The 26627-nt window shown below is 45.9% G+C and overlaps 1 protein-coding gene and 1 long non-coding RNA gene across 9 annotated transcripts; one reads left to right on the top strand and one right to left on the bottom strand.

The window, feature by feature from the left end:
* The first annotated feature begins 468 nt into the window (after positions 1 to 468).
* On the top strand, positions 469 to 26575 carry LOC140652029 (uncharacterized). Of its 8 annotated transcripts, XR_012042639.1 has the most exons (7): positions 469 to 736; positions 877 to 948; positions 1980 to 2048; positions 13310 to 15127; positions 18534 to 18626; positions 18815 to 18908; positions 25583 to 26575. It is a non-coding gene; the product is annotated as an uncharacterized lncRNA (long non-coding RNA). The 8 variants fall into 8 exon arrangements; XR_012042633.1 differs by having other exon boundaries at positions 13310 to 13439; positions 13574 to 18908; XR_012042637.1 differs by having other exon boundaries at positions 13310 to 13710; positions 14319 to 18908.
* Positions 9937 to 15570, bottom strand: CD8A (CD8 subunit alpha). Its single transcript, XM_072862292.1, has 6 exons — positions 15499 to 15570; positions 14827 to 15195; positions 14136 to 14228; positions 13451 to 13567; positions 12495 to 12525; positions 9937 to 10072 (listed from the first exon to the last, which is right to left on the bottom strand). Exons 1-6 carry the CDS (start codon positions 15542 to 15544, stop codon positions 10018 to 10020), a joined length of 711 nt encoding a protein of 236 aa, XP_072718393.1. The 5' UTR covers positions 15545 to 15570; the 3' UTR covers positions 9937 to 10017.
* Positions 26576 to 26627: the final 52 nt, after the last annotated feature.

The following is a 26627-nucleotide window of genomic DNA, read 5'->3' as shown; positions in this document are numbered from 1 at the left end:
GTGCAGCAAGTGCCTTTTAATGAGACTGCTGCATAATGAGGGTAAAGAGACTCAGCACATTTATATGTGTATCGAGATCACTGTGTCATTCTGCATGCTGCGTTGTGCTTGCAGCTGGTGCCGCTCCCCCCCCCCCCCCTTTACAAAATGTGTCAGAACAGCCGCTCTGTGGCACCAAGTGCACCAGCTAGAAATGTGGATGGGTCTTAAACCAAGATTTTTTTGACCATGCTTATATAAAAAGTTTAGTTTAGCTTATGGGTGCTCCAAAAATAATGGATGTATATAAATATGATTTCTGTAGCAGCAGCTTGTTAGTAGTGTTAGTTCTATGTCTATTAATAGACTGAGTTTTAATTTTTGTAAATGTCTTAAATAGGAAATCTATTGTGATATGTTCTTGTGGGGTTTCAAGTCTGACTTGTGGTATAAAACATAATCAAACCTCAAAACCAGATAGTAGGAAATGAAAATAGTACATAGCCATTTTGATCTCCAAAGGTATTGATCATTTTTGTAGCACTATGACTGTCATTAACACAAAGCTCATGTCTTCACCTCCCATAATGCTCTCGATGATCGGCTGCTCTGTGAAGTATTTTTGAATGAAGTCGTCTTTTCTTGCAGTGACTTCAGCACTACGTGTTGCAAGTAGACATGGCTGAACAACCAATCTTCCCTGCTAAAAATCGGTGTTTCCCTACTGAAATACTGTATTGATTTCAGTCTTATCTCTGTAAGTGAGGTTAATTAACGTGTGTAGAAGCTGCAGTGAAAGCCGTGTGTTACAAGTAATGAGTTAGAGCTTCTGATCCCTGTTAAGTCAGACCTGTCTCCATCCTATTGCTTTCATTCTTTCTTCTTAACATTTTACAGGATGGCTGCTGCTAAAATTTGAGGTTGAAGTTATTGATGACTATTCAGAGCCGACTTGCCAGGTTTAACACAGTAAGTTTGGGTTAGATTTTTCCTTGCAAGGTTTGTTTGCCTACTGCAAGGTACTGTTTTCATTTCTGTGCTTATTGCTGCAGAGGTTGATTTGTGTCTGGGGGAAAAAAAACTCGTGCTCCTGAATCCATCCCAACTCTTGCACTTTTTGTTTTGTGAATAGGAGACTGCAGTGTAGGGAAAGGTGCTTTGAGAACGAGGAAAAAAAAATGAGAGAGTGGCAGCAATGATCTACTGTGAGTAGAGCTGTGATGTAGTGTTACATTACTATTCTGAATTTAATTCAAGCTCTTACATACATATAAAGGAAGAGTGTTTGACAAAAATGGTATCTATGTGTGAGAAGAGTGACTTAATATTCTTTTATGACTTCATGTTTGCAATAAGTTAGGAGTCCTGTAGGGGAATATGGAAATTGGAGTTGTTTACAGCTTACTATAAGCTCTTACTGAATCTTGCTGGGCCTCTATGCAGGAACTGGTGTTTCCAGATCACACGGACTTGTAGATTTACAGGACAGCTGTATCTGTGTATTCAAATGCAAAAGCCCTGGTAGTGTGGCCCAGTTCCTATTTCACTTTAGAGCTAAGAATTTTTCACATTCTAGAGGGTTATTTTGAGTGTAGCCAGAGAGCACAGTTTGAGTGCAGACCTGAACAAAGACTCTGTGCTGAAGCTGTGGGTGCTGTGACCTGTACTGGAGTGAGCAAAGCTTTCCTGAATTCAGCCTTGAGATGGATATACCCTTTTCTCCTGCATTTCCTCTGCCTCGTATTTCTTTTCAGACTTGGTGACACTGCTGTTGGTTTTTCCTTCTTACTAAGTGTCAAGTTATCGCTGTGGGTTTTCCTTGCATTTGGCTAAAGAAACAAAGGCATGGGGAAGCTGCAAATAGTGTCTCAGTTCAAGTCTTAAGCATCATCCATGAGACGTTTGTATGTGGGGGGAGGAACTAACTGTACCAACACAGCAATTTTGTCTGACAGGTTTTTCCCCCCTCAGAACTGAGAGTAAATTCCAGTATTTTCCAGGAATTACATAAGAGGTTTCCAAGAACATGGAGCACAAGCAGATGTAATAGGTCTCCCACAACGAAAACGGTATGTATTCAATTTATTCAGCACAGCTCAGGATGGGAATCCAGTGATGAACAGGTCATGCTGACCCTGCATGTCAAATAGATTTGGTTTCAGATGCATCAGAAGGAAGAAACCTAGTTACAGGAAGGTCGTATTTCACTGTCTCTTTGCTGTTCTTCCAGAGATTTCTGTAATTCTTTCCTTACCTTATTCTGCTTTTCTGTCTTGAATGCTGCAGAAGCAGCGGCAAGGCTATGGTTTCTGTGGGGTGGCTTGCAAGTACGGGCACAACACGCACCACAGCATTGGTCTGAGGAGTCTGGGTTGAGCTTCGGTGCCTTCAGTGTGACAGGTCATCTGTGAAATACAGGCTTGGACAGACAAAGTGTCTTTTAACTGACCAGTGCAGATACTGGGTCTTCTGGGGTCATCTTGGCTGTGTTATTTATCGGGAGCTTATTTAACTCTTCAAAATCCCTTATGACTCAGAAAAGATTTCAGAGTAAGTGAAGCATGGGATGGGGGAGAAGCAGGTGTCTAACAGGCAACAAATTCTGGATGCTCTGTGTTGTGGGGGCATCTGATGCCTGCCTCAGCTTCACAGGGCTTTCAGTGACCATCTTGTGCCCTTTTCTCTTTATTAATTGAGGTTATGCTTCAATTGTAAGTCAGCTCTTAGTCTTTCCACCATTAAGCGTGAAGTCCAAGGTTGTTTGCTTTTAGCCCATGAGCTGCTGAGAGTTTTGAGTTACTCCGCTATCAGTTTTGAGCAACTCCACAATTAGGTAACCCTCAACCTCTGAATAAATGTATTATTTCCGCTTCTCTTTTTCAGATATAGAATGACTTTCAGGCTGAGGAAGTTGGGGTTCGGCCTGGAGAAGAGAAAGCTCCAGGGAGACCTTATTGCAGCCTTTCAATACTTAAAGGGGGCTTATAAGAAAGATGGGGACAAACCTTTTAGCAGGGCCTGTTGCGCTAGGACAAGGGGTAATGGTTTTAAACTGAAAGAGGGTAGTTTCAGACTAGATAGAAGGAAGAAAGTTTTTCTGATGAGGGTGATGAGGCACTGGCACAGGTTGCCCAGAGAGGTGGTAGATGCCCCATCCCTGCAAACGTTCAAGGTCAGGCTGGATGGGGCTCTGAGCAACCTGACCTAGCTGAAGATGTCCCTGCTCTTGCAGGGGGGTTGGACTAGATGACCTGTAAAGGTCCCTTCCAAGCCAAACTGTTCTATGAGTCTATGATCTCAGACCCTTGTTTGCCTTGTATTAACCCATAACGGCTCGCAGCCTTTGCCTCTGCAGCCAGTGCAGTCGCCTCACCATGTAACCTAGAACGTCCTCCACACGCTGTTAGCAAAAAGCTGTCAGATGTGTAGGGCCTGCCCAACAACAGCTTCCTGCATGGAGAAGCAAGCACCCTTGAGCTGCTTCTCTAGGCTCCAGCTCAGCCAGTCCTTCCCTTTTCATCGGTGCAAGCAGCAGTCCAGGCTTCTTGCCCAGACATTGCCACTCAACCACAAACTCGGCCAGTTTGCTGTGAGCTTGTTTGATTTGCTGGAGGCACCTCCATGCCTTCTTGCTTGATGCTGTGTTAGTCACTGACCTCTGCAGCAGGGCTGGAGTTGCTCTCGGCTCCTTCCCTGCTCACTGCTGCACTGATATTTGCATCTGGTTATTAAGGTTTTGGTGGAAAAGGTGTGGTTTGGTTTTTGCCTTTTCTCAGTAGCTTATCAGTAGGGGTGCAAAGGTAAATGCTTGTCTTGTGAAGAAAATTCAGGTCTTAAGGTGATTATAAAGAATATTGTTCCTCAGCTCTACAAGTAATAAATGGAAAACTTCAGAGGCCTTCTTGAGCTGTGGGTTTAAATCTGAGATGCAGTGCTGGCTACAGCTGACCTGAACTGGAAGAGGAATCGATCCTGGGGCTGTGTGGAAGGCAGAGCTGGTGAAGGAAACTCAGTGTTGCTTTGGAGAGCTGTGCTGTGTCACCGCCTCTGCTGGAGGGCTCCTTGGTGAAGTCAGTCTGGTGGTTTGAAGCAAACTTCTCATGGATGTGTCTGCCCGTGAGGAGTTCCTCATCTCGGGGGTATTCAACATGAGACTCGGGGCAGTGACTAAAGAAGGGCAAGTGCATGCCCCAAGCTGACTCTTCTGGTTCCCTCAGCCTTCTGACCTTCGCAGAGGTGGTTTTGCTGGTTGTGTAGCAAATGCTGAATCGCAGCAGTTCAGTCCAGTGTATTTCTAAAACATATTTAACTTGCAGTGGTTCACAAATAGAAAAGGCCATGCAAGAAGAGACAGAGAAACAACTTTTACCCTTGGGTATCTTGGGACGGACAGCAGCCCATGAACATGTAGTATCTCGCAGAAGGCGTGCAGGTGGAGAGCTGAGTATGCTTTTAAAATTAATTCCTGAATAGGTTTATGGTAACTCCTGGTATCTGTTTCAGTGGGACAGAAGGATGATATTTCTACTGATACTTTCTATGCAGTTTGCAGCCAAGCTTAATGTGCAGTTTGGGTGATACATCCCTGTGGTCATCTACAGCTCTAAGAACCAACATCAGAGACCACCACCACGATCTGTGTTTTAAAGAGTTGCAAAGACACGAACGAAGACAAAGCATTGAAGGTGATGCCTGGCTGACAGTTAGCAAGTGAGAAGCTGAAAGCTGCTAATAGAGTTCCATGAACAGTCATGTATTTTGAATAGCTTGATTGTACCCAGTAAAACATCACGCCCTCATAGCTTACAGCCATGATGACATTGTCCAGAATCACAGAATTGTATAGATTGGAAAAGACCTTTATGATCATCGAGTCCAACCGTAAACGTAACACTACCAAGACCACCACTATACCATGTCCCTAAGCACCTCATCAAACATCTTTTAAATACTTCCAGGGATGGCGACTTGACCCCCTTCCCTGGGCAGCCTGTTCCAATGCTTGACAACCCTTTCAGTGAAGTAAAATTTCCTAACTATCCAGCCTAAACCTCCCCTGGTGCAACTTGAGGCCATTTCCTCTTGTCCTATCACTTGTTACCTGGGAGAAGAGACCAACCCCCACCTCTCTACAACCTCCTTTCACAGCTGTAGTTGTAGAGAGCAATAAGGTTTCCCCTCAGCCTCCTGTTCTCCAGGCTAAACAACCCCAGTTCCCTCAGCCGCTCCCCATCAGACTTGTTCTCCAGACCCTTCACCAGCTTCGTTGCCCTTCTCTGGACACGCTCCAGCACCTCAATGTCTCTCTTGTAGTGAGGGGCCCAAAACTGAACACAGTATTCAAGGTGCGGCCTCACCAGGGCTGAGTACAGGGGGAAAATCACTTCCCTACTCCTGCTGGCCACACTATTTCTGATACAAGCCAGGATGCTGTTGGCTTTCTTGGCCACCTGGGCTCACTGCTGGCTCATATTCAGGTGGCTGTCAGCCAACACTCCCAGGTCCTTCTGTGCTGGGCAGCTTTCCAGCCACTCTTCCCCAAGCCTGTAGCATTGCATGGGGTTGCTGTGGCCCAAGTGCAGGACCTGGCACTGAGCCTTGTTGAACCTCATACAGGTGACCTCGGCCCATCAATCCAGCCTGTCCAGATCCCTCTGTAGAGCCTTCCTACCCTCAACCAGATCAACACTCCTGCCCAGCTTGGTGTCATCTGCAAACTTACTGAGGGTGCACTCCATCCCCTCGTCCAGATCATTGATAAGGATATTAAACAGGACTGGCCCCAACACAGAGCCCTGGGGAACACCACTTGTGACCAGCCGCCAACTGGAGTAAACTCCATTCACCACCACTCTTTGGGCCCGGCCATCCAGCCAGTTCTTTACCCAGCGAAGAGTACGCCTGTCCAAGCCATGAGCAGCCAGTTTCTCCAGGAGAATGCTGTGGGAAACCGTGTCAAAGGCTTTACTGAAGTCTGGATAGACAACATCCACAGCCTTTCCCTCATCCACTAAGCAGGTCACCTTGTCGTAGAAGGAGATCAGGTTGGTCAAGCAGGACCTGCCTTTCCTAAACCCATGCTGGCTGGGCTTGATCCCTTGGTTATCCTCTACATGCCGTGTGATGGCACTCAGGATGATCTGCTCCATCAGCTTCCCCGGTACCGAGGTCAGGCTGACAGGCCTGTAGTTCCCCGGGTCCTCCTTCTGGCCCTTCTTGAAGATGGGCGTCACATTTGCTAATCTCCAGTCAACTGGGACCTCCCCAGTTAGCCAGGACTGCTGGTAAATGATGGAAAGGGGCTTGGTGAGCACCTCTGCCAGTTCCTTCAGTACTCTCGGGTGGATCTCATCAGGCCCCATAGACTTGTGAGTGTCTAAGTGGTGCAGCAGGTCACTAATCATTTCCCCCTGGCTTATGGGGGCTCCATTCTGGTCCCCGTCCCTATCTTCCAACTTGGGGGGCTGGGTACCCAGAGAACAATTGGCCCCACTCTTAAAGGCTGAGGCAAAGAAGGCATTAAGTACCTCAGCCTTTTCCTCATCCTTGGTCACTGTGTTCCCCAGAAGTTGGCAGGCAGGAGAATTTGTAATGTGTCTGTTAACTGGGCTTGCTTTGTATGTGAAACATATCCTGTGAAGAGGGAATGTGTTCTAGAGGCAGTACTATTGCAATGAAAGTCCTTTCTTTGCAGTGCTGAAACTGCTGATTCATAGATTCGTGAGTTTATGAATGAAGGGTCCAGCTATCTTGACAGGTGAGATTTTGGTTTTGGTTTCTTTCAAGGCACCTGGCTGTGCATGCAGAGCCTGAGGCGGTAGATCCTAGTTGCAGCAGGCAGTTGTGTGGTGGTCAGTATTTATCGGGGTTTGTGATAGCTGGATGCACGCTGGGTGCTGAGGATCGTGCTGAGCAGGGCGTACCTGGGGCGCAACGTGAACCGTGGCCTGCAGAGCGCAGGTTGGAGGTTCAGCATGAAGAATGCGTAGAGGGAGACAGGAGGCATCCCAAAGTCTCCTGAGTTTGGCATTGGGGTTAAAAGAGATCAGCGACGTTCTGTGATTCCGGACTGCAGGTCAAAAGTCAGCAGCCCGCATTGTGCAGTGGATTTTGTGCTGTCTTCAGGAGGGTAATTACAGCTGTCAGTGTTGTAATTTTTTTTCTAGATGTTGATTTCCTGTGCAAATGAAGACTACCAAAAAAAACCCAAACCCCACCCCAACCAAAAAAACCAACAACAAACCCAAACCCTAAACGCGTACTGCTTCCAGTTCTTCTCTACATTCATCTGCGGTGTCAGGAGGGCTTTGGCTGTGTTGGTCTCGCTGCAGGACCAGGGTCTTAGTGCAGCACTGCACAGTGGAGCATTGCTCTTAGTACTGTCAGTAGTTAGTAATGCCCAAATATATGCATTTTACATTGCTTAGGGTATTATTTTGCTCTGTTCATCCCGCATGAGGATTCCATGCGGCTTCTGTAGTGAGGAATGTGTTGTACATGTGTTCATCTTCTTGAAATGCTTTTTGATTTTTAAATACCCATACGCTGTTTTCCACTACGGGATTGACCTCTGTAAGCTCTCATAGCAATGGAACCAGCAATAAATATTTAACCTGCAGATGGTGAAATAAGCATTTCATTTGAAAGAATAGCATAGCTTTCAGGGAGTAAAACACAGAAAAATGCTTCTGCTAGGTTTTCTGTTCCCTGTTTAGCAGTATACATTGAATCTTGGTGTGTGTCATGTGCCACATCCAACTGTCATGCTAGAGAAAATGCATTTTGAAGGAAATGCTTCCCATGCATAATATGTGGCCTTTTATGGGGAAACAGCAAGGGATGCAGGCAGTGAGATCACTTCCCCTTCTTTCTACAAAACGATTGTAAAGAGCCGGAGTGGGAGGGGAAGGTCACTGTGGCAGTGGGGAGACAATCTAAGTTGCTGGAAGAGGATTTAGGTTTGGGGGATAGTGCTGGGTCAGGAGGAGCATTGCCTGAGAGCCTGGGTTACAGGAAGGTGGCATGATGTAGACCAAAGCTCCAGTATAATGTGAAAACGCAGGATAAAATGATTGGGAACAAGGAGGAACCAGCTGTAGAGGATGCTAGCAGTCAGGTAGTGATGTTCCTACCTCTTGTAAGCTGTTTTGCAAAAACGCTTTAGGAATTAAGGCTTTGTAAGTTAAAACTTTTAGCTGACACTAAGTCAACAAGAGACTCCAGGACGAGCTGATAATAGAATTGACGCTCCTAGGAGAGGGAGAAAAGGTATGAGCTTTTCACCTGCATGGTTAGAGCTGACTGTAGGAGGATGAGATTGGACTGGTTTAGGTAACCATAATGTATTAAAAGAGGGCTAAAGGTTGGACCTAGTCTGCCTAGAAACAGGCTGGTGAGTCGATCTGCTTCATGTTGTTGTAAAAATGCAGCTGGGCGTTGGTGATGAGGCTGACTCTGTGCTGGGGCAGAGCCTGGCACTGCAGGTGTGGTGAGAGCCTTGCTTCTCCCCACCTTAGCACCTGGGGCTTGAACAAGGCCACCCTGAATAGATTAGTGGCTCTTAATGTCTTTGAATTCATAGGGATTTCAGTGTTAAGACTTTTCTGTCTCTTTCTTTTATATATATGGGGGGGTGTGTAGATATATATATAGTTGTGCCATTCCGTATTTGCCTGCTATTGTTTGGATACACTTATTCAGTCCCTAAGTATTTTTTTAATGAAGGACTACAAAGAACTAAGTTTGGAAGAACTTTGTTTCTCTCTGAGTTTCTCTCCTTCCCAGCCTGTTTGCAGAGGAGGAGACTAGCAAAGGGTTTCTTTCATTCTTCCCCCCCCCAGGTTTTTATCAGCCCCTTGGCAAGAATATCCGAGTCCCTCCAGAGTCTTTATCTCATCCAGCTCCATAGACCCCCCTGGCATGGGGGAGTGTTAGCGGGCCCATCTTGCAGGTCCCTGGGAAAACAAGTTTAGATCATTTTAGGCAGTAGTAAGCTGGAAGCTGAACTCTGGCATCTGAAAGCTTGGGCTGGCATGTAAATCACTGCCTTTTCCCTTACCCAAGACTTCCTCAAACCCTCATTTATTATCTTCACAAAGGATTTTAGCCTTTCTGAGGCTAGGAACTGAAGAAAGAAAGAAACAGTAGTGAGTGTAACTAGAAACATTGGTTTATTTTTTTCCTCAGTTCCTGATTTGCAAGTATAGTAAGGAAATATTTACATCAAATACAGAGCTGAAAAAACAAAACTCGCTGTAGTCAATCAACATGTCCCCAGTTGGTATGTTAAAAGTCCTGCTTAACCAAAGCAAGTGAGAAAGACTTTTTTTCTTTAGCACTCAACCACTTCTTCCAGAAAGAAAGAAAATCCCACCTTCCTTGCTCAGGCAAAACTCCGGCTTAAATCGGTGGAAGTGGGGCTGGCAGCAGAACAAGGCTAGCAAGAGGGAAACAGTAAACCTTAGCCCCCAGGGTTGGAAAAACTTAGAAAGTAAGGCCCTTGAATCAATATTTACCTTCTCAGTGCAGCCTTGTGTTACACTAGATGAAACAGTAGAACTCCTAGGAGATATGTGGCACCATGGAAAGAGGGCGTGTTAAGTGAGGGCTTTTATTTCTAAGTAATCTTGTAGCAAGTTCAACTTTTAGCTGCATTTTAGAAAGAATTGGTACAGACTCTTGAGGAAAGATCCGGCTAATATCCTTATTTCTCATCGGCTTATCACTGCTACATGTCAGCATCAGGCTTGACCTGTTTCTTCTGCCTGAACCACAGAGCTCTGTCACTGGGAATAGAGGTGGCGTTTGGCCTTGGGAATGAATCTGAAAAACCTCAGGTTTTGGAAGGAGCTGTGCTTTAGCGTGCAGTTCAGAGAAAAAGTGCCTGCTTGCTGTCCGTGTGTCTCCGCTCCATCTTGTCTTTTCAAACTTGTCAGGGCAGAGTGCACGAGAAGTCGTAGCACTATAGATAACAGAGGTGATGGGCTTCTGCCGTGACAGCTCGCAGAAGACGATCCAGAAGCCAAAAGGTGCAGATGCTTATACGTGTTGTCTTGGCGTGCTAGGTTTCACATGGGGCTTCCCATTGACAGGTCTAGAGAGAGAAAAAGGGTTTGATTTACTTTGATGTGAAAGGAACAAGAAGGCAATTAATGTATGGCTGCTGATCAGGTGGTTTAGCCTTGGTCTGCAGCCAGGGACCTCTGAGAGCAGGCTGCAGAGTGTTCCTAAATCCTCTTTGTGCTAGTGAAGGATCTGCCAACATTTCAACTAGTGACAGCTAGTAGAAGTACATCTTAAGTATATTTTAAGATATACTGCTAATCAATTGTTACACTAATTAAAAAAAAAACAAACAAAAAAGGGCTTTTTAAATTTACCTCTGACTTCCGCACACTCCTGTCCTCTCATCAAGCCTTCCTCCACATTCAGAAATGAATGAAGAAAGAAGAGCTCAGGGCTCTTTTGGAGCTGGGGAAGCTGTTCCCACTTCACAAGGACTTTTTCTTGTTGCAAGCAGGTTTCCTGCAGAGGAGTTTAACAAGAGGCTTTCTAGACAACCAGCGTGCTCCCAAAATGATAGAAATTAGTGGGCTCCAGCAACTGATAGTTTGATGCTGATGTAATGAGTTGGAGATTTGGCAGCTGTTGCCACTGAAGAGGAATCTTTCAGCTGCCAGCAAGAATCCCAGGCCAGATCCTGAGGGGCTCTTGAACTGAGTGAATTGCACTATTAACTTCCAGAGAGCTTCATTGCAGTAAGTGGGAACAGCTCAGAGCAGCAGGAATTTCCTCTCTAAAGAAAAGCTTACATATGCTACAGCTGCTTAAACCAGGACTCTGTCATGTTAGCGCTGCTGAAGGAAAGCTGTCCTTGATGAGAGGAGTTCCTGAGGCCCTTGTAACCCAACAGCTCCATCAGTGCAAAACTGAAGAGCTCTGCAGCATGTTCTTCCCGTTAGGGAGAAGAACATGCTGCATCTTTGCCCAGGGTTGGCAACAGGAATTGAGATAAGAGAAGAATGCGAGCATTGTCCTAAACAAGGCTGGAAGAAGAGCTCTTGGTTATCACTTAGCCTTGGAAAGCCAGGCGAGGATCAGAAGCGTGCTGGGTATAATAACTATCCACCATCAAAATGACAGGCTGTTCCCTTTTTCAGAGAGGTAAAAGAAAATGCAGGTCTGTGGGTGCAGCTGTATTCGGATCCGTACATAGAAAGATTGCACCCAAAGGGCAGAAGGCATTGCCACTGAGTGCCTCTTGCCTTAAACGCTGTTATTATTCAGGCAATGGTTTCTGATGCGTTCTGCCTTTAAAACACAAAACCATTGTAGAGATCCATTTTCTGTTAATGTAGGGGGAAGGAGGTTCTTTCTGAGTAATTGTGTTAATTTGGGCAAGGGAAAAACTATCAACTTTTTTACTATGAAACCCATGGATGTATAACAAGGAATATGAATTGATCCGATTTAAAAGATGCTTGATTTGCAAAGAATAAGGCTCCAGGGGTGTGAACATACTGTTCCCAGCTTTCTTGCAACCCGGCTTTTCCAAATGCTAGCCCAGTGCTGGCCTGGCCAGAGCAGCAGCGGGATTTCAGTGCTGGAGTGCTCTCTTGCTGCAAGCCCTAGGGTGCACTCTCGGCACAAGGCTTGCGAACTGCAGGAGCGGGTTTCTGCAGAGCAGGCGAGGAGAAGAAACCGTGGCAGGGAGGTCGATTTGCAGAAGCAAAATGCGTGTTAGTTGCAGGCAAAAGGATTTCTTCTTCCAAGCGGGCAAATTGCAATCCTTTATTCTGACAGTGTTTTCCTGGTGCCTCAGGATGATGGGTGGGTTGGGGAGGCAGGAGGGAAAGCATAAAAAAAGGATTCCTGTCTGCCCTAGAAAATGGGTTAATCCTAAGGCTATAGATATCTGCATTGCTGTTTCTCAGGAAAGTCATCTAGGGCCGCATCAGCCTCTCTGCTACTCTTAGTGCCCGTTTGGGGAAAGCGAGGCATAAAGCCATGGTGATGTTGGTCCAAAATTGTGCAGAGGGGGATTTGGGATGCAATACCTTGCATCTGATCCACGGGCACAACCTGAAGGTCCCGTGATGAAATCAAGAGAACGGTTTGGGGAAGGAAGGGAAGGGATGAAATACGGTCAGCCCCGGGCACAAGTTGGCGTAGTGCATTGGGAGCACACAAATGTGATGTTAGTTATGAGCATCGCGTGATGCACCAAGTTTTTAGGCTGCCCCAAACACCTCCTCTCTTTCTATGTAGTACCTACTGCAGTGTCGGTGCTCAGTGATTTGAATTACTTAATATGAAAAAAACAGAGGAGGAGAGAATCTTGTCTCTCTTTTTTTGCCCTTAATTCCTTACGCAGTCCCCTCCCATCCACCATGTATCGGATGAAGAATGTTTAGGTCGCTTTTTGGCACCTGCCTGCTTTATTGCTTGAGGGTGAGATGCTGCCAAGTTGAAGAGAAAAATGTCACAAAGAGCAAAACCACCTGTCACTTACTAACCTTTTACATCTGCATCTTCGTCGTCTCGTTTCTAAAATAAAAAAAGAAAGCGTTTTAGTTCAAAGATACCAAGCCACAGCTCAGTAAAGAAACGCTGCAGCAAGGAAGGGCTGGCATTCCCTAGCGGCTTGCTATCTTTAAGTCTAACAACAGATAAAGCAAGCTTATTTTTGAGGAAAGCCGTGCAAGCGAGTGGTGCTGCAGCTCCCGTTTCCCTGGCAGTCCACTTAAGCATTTTCATGAAATGAATTTTGATGTGAGTAAGAGTAGCAGGGTCAGCCTGGGAACACTGACGGTGAATTATTTTTTCGCTATCTCCAGCGACTTTGGCCCGTTGATGAAAATTCATTGGCAGCAATTAATTTCTACAACAGATGAGTGGCAGTGATGCCACGCAGCACGCAACCAAGTTGAACGATACTCTTCCCTGTTTTAGCATCTATGTCGTTACACATTCAGTGAAATACAATGTTGAGCCATTGATTTTAGCACGAGGTAAAAACAAGGTAAAAAACCACGAGGTAAAGACAGCTCAAGCTGCTAATGGGTGTCTTGGCATTTGAACTTGCAAGCCCTGTGTGGAGCATGTTTATCCTATTCTGTCGAGGTGTTTCAGGTTCTGGTAGTTTCACCCCCTGATACACCAATTTAAGGACGATAGAGGCGATACTGTTTGATAGAGTAAGTTTTTTCTATTTCTAATCTGTTTTTCTTCCTTGTAGTGTAGAAATTGCTAATTATTTCTCAGACTAAGGCTACTGAGGAGGAGAATACGGATCCTGTTGTTTGTTTTTTTGTTTTTTTTTTTTTAACAGTGGTCCTTCTCTTGGGCTGACTACGTCCTGGTTATCTGATGTCTGTGTAAAGGGGATAGCTAGAAGATCCATTCCCCTGAAGGACAGGGCTGCTGTTTTGGGCTAGAGGAATATCTACAGGGGGTTGCAGGTAAGCCTTACGTTGACACAGGATGACGGTGACTGCCAGGGCGGCGAGGAGCAGGAGGCAGGTGCCTGCCAAGGGAACCCAGATTAAGATGTCACAGAAGAAATTGAGCTCTTTCTCCTTGCTGGTCTCTGCAGGAATAGAGAAGAGGAAAGGTCCACCAGGTGCTCACGGCTGGTGTTATGGCCAGCTGTGGTGGAGCCAGGGACCCTGCCTGGCGTTCAGCGAGGCTGGCGGTGAGGCAGAGGGCTTCCCCTGGCCCCCAAAGGCAGAGGTGGGCACCAGGGATGTCCACAAACGCAGCATGGGTGTCATCCCCAGTGGTGAGCGTTTGTTAGTGCTGCTGCTGTGGGTGTTTTCCTGGGGACTTGATGGGAGGACAGGTAGCCAAGAGTTTTCTCGTGTCCCCTGGCAAAAACCAGCACCAGCCCCCAAGGGTCTGCCCTCCCTCCACCTCTTCCCAGTGTGCCCAGCCAGGAGATATGCTTGTGCTTTTTAAGTCATCCTTAGCCTTTCCTAAGTGGGATGAAACGTTGGGGTTTAACCCTCCCAGCTGCACATACCCAGGTATGCAACTCTGATGTTAAAGCTCTAAGGATTTTCCCTCCCCCTCGCATCCCAAAATGCCTGCAGGATCCCCCTCGGTGTCAGTGGACCAGAGCCCAGCTCTTCCCCTCCCCCTCCCTGCAGCTGGGCTACCTGGATCCGGGGTCTTCAAGCAGGGGTCCTTTTTGGTGATGCCATGCTGGGTGGTGGGTGTTGGTGTGGTGGGTGCTGCTGCCGTGGTGGTGACTATAAGTGAAAATGGATGAAATGGATGAAAGGGAAATAAAATAAATAAACCAGCTCTTTCCTGCCCTTCTGCTCTCCCACCTCTGCCAGGGCACGGCTGCTCCTGTGGCCAGTGTAGGACTCGGGTCCGGGGGGACTTCATGGAGCCCATTTTGGATAATGACTCCCCCAAGGAGGGTCTCCCAAGACCCAATAAGGAGCTGCAGGCTCCTTATTTCTTGCTTTCTGCCACCACCCTCAGAAAGCCTGAGTACCTGGAGCTCGGTAGGACTTTTGGGACCTATGTGAGGTGAGGAAGGAGGGGGTGGTGGTGGACTTTGCTTTAGTCTCATCCTTTCAGAGCCACGAATGGGATGGATGGGAGGTGATGCTGGGTCTGCCCGTTCATGTTTGCCTTTGGGCAGGGGTGATAGCATGAGAAGAAATGGCAAGCAGGGAGGCTCTGGCAGGAGGACGGGTGCGTTGGTCACAAGATGCCTTGGGCAAGCAAGCAGGGAAATGGGGTTTATGGGAGAGACGACCGATTAAAAAAGGCATGGGCAGGGGGTGCGGGACATTTTGGCAGAGCTAAGCAAGGTTGGGTGGAAGTGTTGCTGACCTGGGAAGAAGGCAGGCTGGCGAGGGCTGAAGTATAGTGCTTGGTTGCTGTTCATGAGGCAGAAATAGTTCCCCTCGTCCTGCGGTGTGAACGACTTCACTACCAGCTGGTAGGAGCTCCCGACTTTCTTTGCCTCGAAATGTGTGGATGTCTTGTGGTTTCCCTCGAAGGTGGCCCGTGCCAGGCTGGAAATGAAGACGATGAAGTGAAGGGTCCCACCCTTGTCCAGGCGGACCCAGAATACGCCACTGTCCTCCTTGGGGGTAACACACTCCAGCTCCAGCCGCTGTCCCACCTGGGGGTGCGTGAGTCTGCTGTCACGAAACCTGGCCGTCATCTTGTACCTCTGGCCATAGATCCCAGGGCAGCCTGCGGGAGAGAAATCCTTGTGGGAACCACTTGGGAAGAGCCACGTCCCCTCCGGGCAAACCTTGTTCCCTGTCCGTGGGGTGCGAGGTCAAATGCAAAGGATGACCTTTCAGCTGCCTTCTTGGGGATGGTGCCCCTTCCCAGCTTATCTGAAGCGACTCCCTAAAAACACTGGCTGCTACATCCCCTTTTGTTCCCCCTTCCCTGTCCCCTCCAGAGCCAATTCTTCGACCAGGATTCAGTGGAAGGGGTTCACTTGCCCTTCCCGGTGAAGGTGATGCACAACCCTGTGTCCATACTCACAGAGCCCCAGAGCGAGCAGAAGGAGCAGTGCAGGAGACCCGGCCATCTTCTCCTAGGGGTGGCTGTCCTTGGGGACGGCGCAGCAGAGCAGAGGTGATCTTTCTCACTTGACTTAGGAGGCTGCGTTGTGCTTTGGAGAGGATGTGATGTCATCAGGACCCTCTTGGGTAAAGAGACGGTGTTCGGCATCTGCAGCAAAATGAATGGGAAAAACAAAAGATTTCTGAAGACATTCATTTCTAATCCAGAATTTGGGTTCCTTGATTGTTATCAGTTCTTAAAGGTGCCTCAAGGATTTTGCCTCGATGACTTCCCTAGAGATTCAGACTGATGCTCGTGCCTGAGGTAGGGTCAGACACTCAGCCTGCTGTCTCCCAGCCGCCTGGGGGACAGAGCAGCTCCAGCTCTGCAGAAGTCACGGACAAGCCCCGTGCTTTGGCTCCAGGCCCCAGGTCGCGTTTCTTGGCAGGGATTCTGCTGCCTTCACTTGCGCACACTCAAGGGGTCTCGTACGGATGGCAGAGCACACCGTATTTTATTACCCAGCAAGCAAGACGGGTGTTTCATGACATATATCCATGCGTATTTTTCTTATCTCCAAGCACGTGTTGCTGACACGCAGCTGAGTTCTTCAGGTGTTTGATGGTTCTCTAAGCAATTATTCTTTGCAATTGCTCTGCAAAAGCTGCTTTGTGCAAAGCAGGTGGTCTGTGACCTGAAACCCACCGAGAAAGCCCCATGCCCCATGGGTATGCATTTTTTTTTTTAAACATCTTGTGGTTTTGTTCTCTAACCACAGGGGTTTCCACCCTGCCAGAAAGCCTCTTGCAAGCTTCAACGGAGAGGGCCTTTGCTGCTGCCACCAGATGACCACTTGCACGTGGGTATGGGTGATGCTTCCTGGAGCTTTGCACATACAATAAAACAGTTTCACCAGAGTGCGAGGTGCTGGGCTGCTATATTTTTTTATTTCTTTGGTTAGCACTTCCTGGCTTTCCTGTTGATTCTTTTTCTGTGCAAGGTGTTTTTCTCTTACTCCTTTGCAAAGAAAGCCCCCTTTTCCTGGGCATGTCAGAAGCCAGGTGCTGCTGACTGTGATGCCATTGCTACTGTGGCTGCTACTTAGAGATGAGTTATGGAAAATGGTTTAGGAGCTGGGTTTATTTCACTGGGCGTCGAAGCATGTTGGTGAGTGAGGAAAGCTGCTGTTAGGCCTGCTGAGATGTATGAAATTCATATGTTCATGAGGCTGTGATACTTGTGATGCCTACCAGAAATAGAGCAGGTTTTGGCAAAATGAAGAGAAAATAGGTTTTGTTAATTGGACAATGTTACAAGGATCTGGATCTCAAAATCCCACCAAGCAAATGTGAACATCAGGCTTGAGGTTCTTCCAAGGCTCTCCAGCTGTCTCCAGATGAGACATCACGTGATGCTACTTGCATAGGCTCCTGGTTTCAGTGGGCAGTTTATTCTCCTTATCCTCAGTAGAATTCATCCTCCCTTTTTAATGGGATGAGCTGCTCTTGGTAAGCGCCTGTCTTCACAGGCTGATGGAGGATCATAGGCAAAGAACTGAAACTATGGTCCTGTCTTGTAGATGACGAAAGTTGAGTCCCATGTTTCCTGAGATGCTAAAGTGAGCTGGTTCCTGCCATCCATTGCGATTGTTGTGTGAGTTCCCCACCCCACTTCCATCACCATCACAACTGAGTGTCAGAAAATGAACTTTCAAAAGCATTTTCAAAAGTGCAACCCCCCTGAGACCAAAGTAGGAAAATTCCTGGTTCCTGTTGTTCAGCATGGCTTGAATGGAAGTGAACGTGCTGGCAAACGAGGATGAGGGGACCGAATGTTTGTCAGGACTAGGTTCTCGCTCTGCCATAGAGCTTGGATGCTTACCTACAACACGTAGTGCATGTCCTCAGAGATGTGGTGATGGATGTGCTGGGAGAACGTATACAATTAAAGGATCATCCGTGAAGGGTCATTGACTTTCTTAGTAGGGACATCTTACTTCTCTCTTGTCTCTGAATAATGGTAAATTTTATTATGAATCAGTCCCGGGTACCAAACGGGAGCCCAGAGGTTCCCCTCCTGGATGTAGAGGTGTCCTTGATCTTGGTCCTCGTGGCTCACAGACTGAACTGGTTTCCATGCGAAGCCACTGTTTCCTGTGTCACATTCAGACGCCAGGCTCTGCGTCACTGTTCAGAGGTCTCCTTTTCCTCTTCGTACTTTTATTTGCTGAAGCACTTTGTGACTCACCACTACATGAAAGATACCACCAGGCCCTGTCTCTTCTGGTGCTTGTCCCTTGCACTGGACAGGGACGATGACGTTGGGGAGTCACAGGAGATGGCTTCAGGGGGAGCTATTCCTTTCTGCTGCCTGCAATAGACCGCTAATGAATATATCCTTTTAAAGCAAGACCAAAGCTTACTGTCAGTGGAGAGCTATAGCTGTAAGTGGGACTGTCCTGCATCTCTCTTCAGCATGGACACCCTTCGTTGGCCAGAGAGGGCACCAGGGAAGTGTAGCTGTGATGGAGATGTCTGCGTGTGATCAGACAAACCCACCCCTTTCCTGTGCCCCCATCTCAGGTCTCCTAAATAATCAAGTAGCTGGGGCAGGGATCATCTTTTTCTGGGTTCTACATTTAGGTATTTCTTAGCACAAAGCTGTTTCTATTTTGCAACAACTGAAACAGTTGCAATGGCAATGATTTGATTACGAAAAGCTCCAGGCATAAACAGGACCTCCAGGAAAAGCCCTAATTTAAAGTCAACACTTGTATAAATAATTTAGATCGGTATATGTATGTTTTACATTGGCGACCTACTCCACAACTGGGAGGGGTAGGTGGTTAATGAGATTAATCAAGAAATCCCTTTGAGTGTAGCATGCTCTGGTTTGGCAGTTTGTCCTCTAGATGATATTTTGCAGTAGACTTGTCATTGTTAGACTGAGGACCTAAGTCAAATCAGTGAAACACTGGCATTAATAGCATGTTTTATTAGTAACTTCTATTGCAGTGCCACAGTGATGATATGACTAAGGAAGAAAACATTCAGACAAGCAGTTACTTCTGCAGAGCATTGTATAAGAGATGTCAGGAGACCGGACAGGTTGGTTAGCAGAAGGTAATTTCTTTTTTCTCCTAAACCTACCAATAAGTTTCCTTTTACTCGTAGCCAAGGTTGCAGGGCTCTGATTGCTGGTGAACTCAAACCTAAGTTGCTTATGACTGAGGTTTATCTTTATATACTAAGGCAAGCCTAGGTCTGTATTTAATTCCTGTCAAACAATTAAACAGGAGGAGACAGGAGCAAGGAGAGAAGAGACAAAACCAGACAGGGAAGAGACAGACTGACAAGGATCCGCATTTTTGGACTGGGGCTTGGGAGGAGGTGAGTTTAGGATTAATTTTCCCTGTGCTTGCTTCCATCCATTTAACAGAGAAGACATGGGACATGAGAGGGAGCTTGGGGCATCAGAGCTGGATGAGGTGCTGAGTTTCGGATATGATTGATCTCTTAGTCATTTTGTGGAAGGATCAGTGACTTTTGCATAGTGGTAAGAAACTCTTCAACTTCTTAGTAATACTAAGACATCGCACGGATGTCTCACGGTATTGTGTGACTGGCAGCAGGAGCACATCTGAGGGCATGGGAGTTACGCTGTGATGGTTGAGAGCCACAAAAGGGGCACCAAAATGACCGTGCTCTATCGGGTCTGTTGTTTTTGTTGCCCATGGCATCTCCTCGTAGGCCTCCAGAAGGACCATTGCTAAGCAATGATGCAGCGTTGCTGCTGATGAGCAGGTGCTGCTTGATCCCTGCAAGTGATCAGTGGTAACTCAGGGAGTGACACCGGATTGTGTTTGCTTGAGCATTGCTGATTCTTCCTGTCATTAACCTTTGAAGGATCTCTTTCATAAGGAGGAATGGAAACTTTTAAGGAAGATTTCAAAATTTAGTTGCAAATTGCAAACTTTTCTTTCAAACAGAGGAAAAAAATATGTTGAGACTATAGCATACAACTTTTCCGGTGTGAAATGAAGCTGTGGTTTATGAGCAACTTGCTGCCCCCTTTTCTTTGCAAAGCTGCAGCATTGAAGGGGTTTTGAGAGTGTCAAGTACAACTGTCACGCACCAGATACTCACACACCATTTTTCCACCGTAGCTTTATGTTTCCAATTCAGTGGCTAAATACTGCAGTCTCTTCTGGGTACTCTTAGTGTAAACATCACATACCTTATAAATACAGTATGCAAAGCACAAACACTCCTGTGCGCTCATCTCTGCATGGTATGGATATTTAACCTGATCGCTGGGTCAAAAAATCTCCATAATCTCCATGCTTGTCGACACCTCAGCAGAGTGTTTAATACAAGAAAACCTGAATGTGTTGAGGGTTTTCCTTCCACGGGCTTCTTGCACCTTCTCTCTTGATGCTGCATAGCTGGTTTGTGCAGACATTTGGTAAATCAGCAATCCGTGATGGCATCTTTTGGGGACTGGTGACAATTTATTCCGCCAGTGCCACAGCTGGAGTTGGCAGTAGACAGGTTGGGTTTTTTGCAGCTCCAATCTCCTAAATACCACAGAGATTCAGTCCAGAACTACAGAAAGACTTTGTATGTTCTAGCACTGAATATGGGCTTTCCTTAGGAAAAGGAAAATCATCTGTATAGCTCCAGTGTATTTTGGTTTTTTTGCCTGAAGAGCAGTTCTAGCCATCTTTAATTGGTCAAGTGGGCTCGTTATCTCACTTCGAATTCCCACAATCAAATTTCTTTTGGGTTTGAGGCACTGTTTGGCAGTTGTCCTCCTAGTTCAGCCCCCTTCCAGGGTCTCATACCCTAGGAGCTGACTTCTGTCTCCATCATTTCAGAGTTTTGTCGTGTCTGGTCTCCTTCCTTGCTGCGCATAGACCTTCTTCCCTGAAGACCTTGGGCAGGAAAGCCTGGTGGAGATACCCCAGGGAGTTTCTGGGCCTATCTGTGTGGCGCAGGAGGACTTTCCCAGAGCAGGCTATTGCTGTGCATCTTTACTTTTAACATCTTTGAGAGGGAACTTTAATTTCTGTAGTTGGTTACAGCTACTGGAATGGAGGAAGTGTTCTCATTTCTGATTATCCACCCCTCCTGCTGACAGTGCTGGTGGTATGAAAACCCGTGGCTTGCTTGAGATTACTTGCTTCATCCATTTTGTGGTCCTATTGATAGCGTTGGCTGACTTGTACAACTTGTTATTTCTTCTTGACTTTGCATTTACTTGGGAAAAAAACCAACCCTTGCTGTAGAGTTAGACCTGTAAGATGCAACCTTAAGCCATGGTACCTTGTTCAAAAGAGGCAGAGGAGAGATGACTGCATCAAAAAGCAGCAGCTGATTTAATGCTCTCCCATCATCAACAAAACAAACAAAATTTGGTGTTAAGAGTTTCACTTTTAACAGCCTGATCCCCACCATTACTGTGAAGAGAAGTGTGTGATTCCTCTTTCCATATCTGCTCTCCTAGAGGTACCGCTCCCACCCTGTTTGTGAGTGTTGGACTCAGTAGCCATATAACAATTCATGTTTAAAACATACCCTGCAAACTTTATTTTTATGCACATTAATTTACTTGCATTTATGTATTGTAAACACAGAACTGCAGAAGGATCTTTCAGAGACTGGGCAATACAGGGGCAGGTGAAATTTGGAGTAGGTGAATGTGAAGTGATGCATGCAAGGAAAACCAGTCCTGGCTTTGCTATATAATAAAGAGCCAAATATTGCCATTCAGGGGTGAAAACTTGGGTGAAGACAGGTACTACCATGGAAACATCAACTCAGTGCCCAGCAGGAAAAGCAAATCAGATGTTAGCAGATAGGAAAGAAATTGGGTATAAAACAGAGAACACAGCTATGTCATCATATGGTCCAATGGTCCAATCCCTGGTCAATGCGTGGTCCAATGCATTGTATAAATCCTTGAATGCTGTGTCTTGGTCTCACCCCCCCATCTCAAAGAGGGGACTCAAAAAAGAAGTAGTAGGACCAGAAAAGGTTCAGAGAAGGGCAAAATGGAGGTTCAGAAGTCTGAGATGGGTTTCGTGTAGGCAGGCTAGGACCCTTTAGCCTGAAAACACGATTTAAGTGGAAATATATTAAAGGTGTCCAGAATCGTGAGTGGTTGGGAGGGAGTGGAGAGGGATTGATCATTCACTGCCTTTTCCAATACAGAAAGTAAGGGGCAGCAGATGAAGCTGATGTTGGTGAGGCTGAAAGCAAATGAAGTCATCCTTCATCCACGGATGTCCCTGCGAAAGGACACTGAGGATGCAGAGCCTGGACGAATGCTTGGAAGAGAGGCCCATTGTGGGTTACTCAATGGATAGCAACAGGCTCAGGAAATCTTTTTAGTTAAAAGTAGTCTGAATATTGAGGGAAAATGTCATATATGATTGTCTTGTCTTTATATTTCTTAGCCATCTGCTTGTAGCTAGTGTTGGAGACAGAATAGTCGTCTGGACAGACCTTTGCTCTGAACCAAACCAGTCATTTTCATGTTCTTAACTATGAGATCTCATTACCATGTGTCATTTTAAGGAAGCCATTTGCTACAAAACTCCACATCCATTTCCTCTGAAACTATTAATTTTCCAATTATCTCATTCTTTAATGCAGAACACTTAAATCTTCCTTAGCTCTTGGCCCTGCACAAGGACATTTATCCCAAGAACGGATCCTGCAGTTCTCCATAGCTCTCCCAACATCTCTGTCCTCTGCCCTGCAGATAGTGAGACAAAGGGCAGGGTCCAACTCTTTCATGTGGTTACTATTGCATAGAGAAAGAAACTGTTTTCTGGGTGTGTATACATTCAGCATACAGGAGATACATACACATGAACTGCCTGTGGCTTTCCAACCTGTGTCTCTGGTTGTGTGAGCTGGAAGATGATGGGTTGGAGATGGTTTGAGCTTCATGTGGCTCCAGCCCTTCAAGGCAGCAGCACCCAGCCCTGCAGGCCCTGTGTCCATGTCCCTGTCTGCTCGTGGTGGTACAGGACTCTTTCCACAGCCCTTTGGGACTCTCCCTTGCTCGCTTTGCAGCCATGAGCAGCACAGGGAAGGGAGAAAGGGCTGTATCACCAGCTCCTCCATAGCATGCCCACCCATCGATGACACCACTGAGGATGCTATGGCCATCTTTGCTGCATCACACCCCTTCATCCCTCCAGCAGGGAGCATTGGAGAAATTCTGTGGTCACCTGGGACCTTGAGCAAGACACCTTTGGTGCTGGGAGAGGGCAGAGAAGGCAGGTGAGTTTTTGCTTTCTCTGTTTTACAGTCTAGGGCACCCTGGATGCCTCTTGGAAGAGAGAGAATGGCCAGGAAAGATGTTTGACCCTGGCCAACTAGCTCAGTTTGTGTCTCAGCTTTGGGGCGGTGAGGAGGGACCCAGGTTTGGGGACCAGGGGAATTTGCATGGTGGCAGCTGCCTTCCCCTGGCATCTCCTTGGGGATGGCAGCTTGGGCTCTGCGCATTGCGATGTGACCCACGTTTCTAAATTATATCAAAATTATTCTGGCTACAGTAGTGATGGGTGAGTCAAATTGAAACGGCCTGAGGAAAGGCATATATTTCAGTAATGGCTGTTCCACTGCAGCTCTGTCTTGTTTCCTCCTGCATCGAGATGACTTGAGACATATTTTAATAACAGCAGTGCCATTTGCAGCTTGTTGCTCAGGGCAGGAATATACAATCCCAGCCCCCAGGAATATTTTGTCTCAATTTTTTTTTAAGAGACTGATATGAAATATCCCAGCTTGCTTGAATTTTGCATTCTGTGCTGATGTTGAGGCATAATGTTTTGAAGCCCTGTAGCTGGGTGTCAGCACAGCCCAGCACCTCTCCCTGAGACATCAACCAGTGAGTTTACCTTATGCTTATGCTGGACAACAATTGCACCTTGAGCTTTGCTAAGGAATGGCAGCAGTTCTGCCTGTGACCCTGCCTGTGACCCTGCCTGCGAGCCGGCTGCAGGGCCCCCAGCAGCCCAGCACCTCCTCCCGTGGTGGTACCTGAAGAGAGGTCAGATATGGTGGGACTTGGCTGTGGTTTCTGCTGTGGACCACGCTGCAATGTGGAAGAGCAGTGCTCACCCATCTCCTCAGAGGATGCCCTCCCTGTACCCGGACACAGCTGCCCGACACCTAGGTTTCGAGCTGCATTTCATGCTGCCTGCACAGCCTGCAGCCCCGGCTCTCCGTGCTGGGAGGGAGCAACAGGAAATGTGGTGGGCGAGATCACACACGTAGCTCTGGGGACAGAGATGTCTCCTAAGCCACAGCCCGCCTCCCTGCCCAGCCTCATGAGGAGGGTGGTTTTCCTGGGGAAGGAGGTTGATTGCACCCCATATTTTGGTGCCCAGCCTCGTGTCTGGATGTTTTAACCATGAGCAGAGAAGAGCAGAAAAAACACAAGGTGGCTTGCACCTGGGGCTGGGTAAAGCTTGCTTCATCATGCTTGCAGGGTGGAGGAAGGTATGGGGTGGGACGTGGGGCTGACCGCAGCAGGCAGGGTGCTGGTGGTTGGCACCAGCTTGTGGGCTCATCGCTTTGCTTTGGAGGCATCCATTGCTCCTCATGCTCTACATGGGGAAATCAGGCATTTTTTGGTGTTTCCCGGCAAAGCTCAAGCCTTTGAAAAACTCAACGTTGCAAAACTTCACCTGCAGACAGCCACAATTTCTGCAGGATCGGGTTTTCTGCTGCGTGATGCAGAGGCTCAGTCCAGTTTGGGAAAGAAAAAACTCAGCCCTTACTCATTGCCTGACCCAAAAAAAGCCAAGGAGATGAGGTCATGGGCTCCTGTGTCAGCCTGGCTGCCTGAGGGCTCCTGACCCCTGCAAGGAGCTTTTCAGAGAGGATGGAGAGGGCTTTGCTGTTTGAGCAGGTTTCCTTTTCATATTGACTGCCAGCTGCTTTCCGTGAGTGACTCATCTTAGGGTTTTTTGGGTTTTTATGATAAACGAACTAAGTAAGTTAGTTGTGTGAGATCCCCATTGCAACAGCACATAGATACATTGTACCTGACAGAGCAAAAATTCTGTGCTGATGCCATCATTGGGGTTTTTTTGAGTGTTTCACATCTGATTTTAATGTATTAACTAGATCAGAAAGTGCAAATAGTAATAATGATATTCCCTTGCTTAAAAGCGCGATGCAGTCCCCCTTCATACGCTTCTATATCTTAAGTTCAACTTCTCACTTAGCCTTTTAGTGGAAAGAATGAATGGCTAGGGGAGGAATATTAAACCTCCTGTCCTGTTGCAAATATTTAAAGCACTGGGAGAGTTTTGGTTCATGTGCAAGAACCACTGCTGTATAAACTCAAAGTAATCTTTCCCATAGCGAGGTGGTAGAGAAGCAAAATACATAGCTTGTACAGATTTATTTTTAACTTGGTCTCATATGTGTTCCAGTTAAATAAATGCTGGAATAAGGAATATTTGTATATAATACCACAGAAGCTGCAGATCTTGCCCTGAGTGCACGCAATATTGATATACACAAATATTTGTTATTTCAGCAAATGATATTTAATTTAATAACTAGAAATAATATTAAATAAACATTTTAATCATATTAAAGAAACCATTTCTGGTTTATATAAACCAGAAATTTAATATATTACCATTTCTGGTTTATTGAATTAAATGCGATGAAGTCCAGGGAAATATGGACAAGAAGTACTTATGCTGCCTGAAGGTAGTTTTGTTCCCCTGTTTCTTTTCTGTTGGTATCTGCCAATCTATACAACTGTCAATATATAGATAATAACACATATATAGCTATCTAGATATTATACATAACACTTAATATATAAAAATAATATCTATAATATGGTTATATATTTAAATGTAATATATAATATATGTTATAATATGTTATATAATATGTTATATATTGAATTTATTATATATATTTAACTAATATATATGTTATAATTATATATAATAATATTTAGTTAGACAAATTTCAATATAAATAACTGTCAATATGTATGAGATGATATTTCTATATTTAAGGTTCCTGCACATCGTTTGCTATATGAAATAGCAGAGTAGCAGGCGAGCTGGTGTGGGCTGCGGCTGCAGGAGAGCTTTTGTGCGTTGGGTGCTTCTGAAAGACGGCGAAGAGACTTGCCCGTGCCCCTGCTCAAGCATCCGTGTATATGGCTGTGTCTCGGCACCAACAGGACTCAGGCGAAGCAAGTAAAAATTGGGATTTTTTTTTTTGCAGCTTCTGAGAAGTATCTGGTTTTATTCAGTGGCAGAAAAAGACATTTAGAAATTCCCATTTAACAAGTCTGGTCTGGATGTCTAGAAGTCCTGCTGTGAATCTGGTTTTCCTGCCAGGAGGAGATATTTAATAAGCTGCTACTGTGCATGGAGCCGTTCTGGCCAAGGAAAAATCAGACGGAATTTAAACAGCACCCATGGATATATGTCTCTCCTTTCCCTTTGCACGGAATTCAAGTTTAATAATTTAGTAGAGCTGTTACTCATCCTTTCTCCGTTAGCGTGCCCAACTCAGCTGTGTTTATGATGCTGCAAAGTTCACTTTTATATATTTAGGAGCTTTAAAATCAGATATAACTTCCAATCTTGTGTCACTAGCTTGTTTTCAGTTGAATGTTTTCAGCTGCACCCAATTTATATTTATTTGTTTGTATTATAAAAACACAAGCCCTCCACATAAAAATGACTGGGCCGGTTAAAAGAATAAAGAAAAATTGGGCACTGCCAATATTACATCAGCAACTGAGATATTCTGGAAAGACTGACAATTTTTTTTTTAATCCATTTACAGAAGTTTTACAAAAATGTGAAGACTATTTACTGCAATGCCTGAAATACCTGTATTTCTGCTCTGCTCTCTGTCCCTTGAATATTTTTTGCTTTCAAGATGTGCATGCACTGTTTATTGAAAGAATAACTGTAGCCTTTTTTTATAATATAGAATATATTCTATATATAGAATATATAGAGAATATAAAATAATATAAAATAATAATAACAGCGGATTATTGCAATGTGTAATTTTTTACCTCTTTTACAATTCCTTGCCTGA

Source organism: Ciconia boyciana, chromosome 5 (genome assembly GCF_034638445.1).
Source record: "Ciconia boyciana chromosome 5, ASM3463844v1, whole genome shotgun sequence".
NCBI lineage: Eukaryota > Metazoa > Chordata > Aves > Ciconiiformes > Ciconiidae > Ciconia > Ciconia boyciana.
Note: the sequence above shows the minus strand (reverse complement) of the source record. Positions and strands in the feature narration are given on the sequence as shown.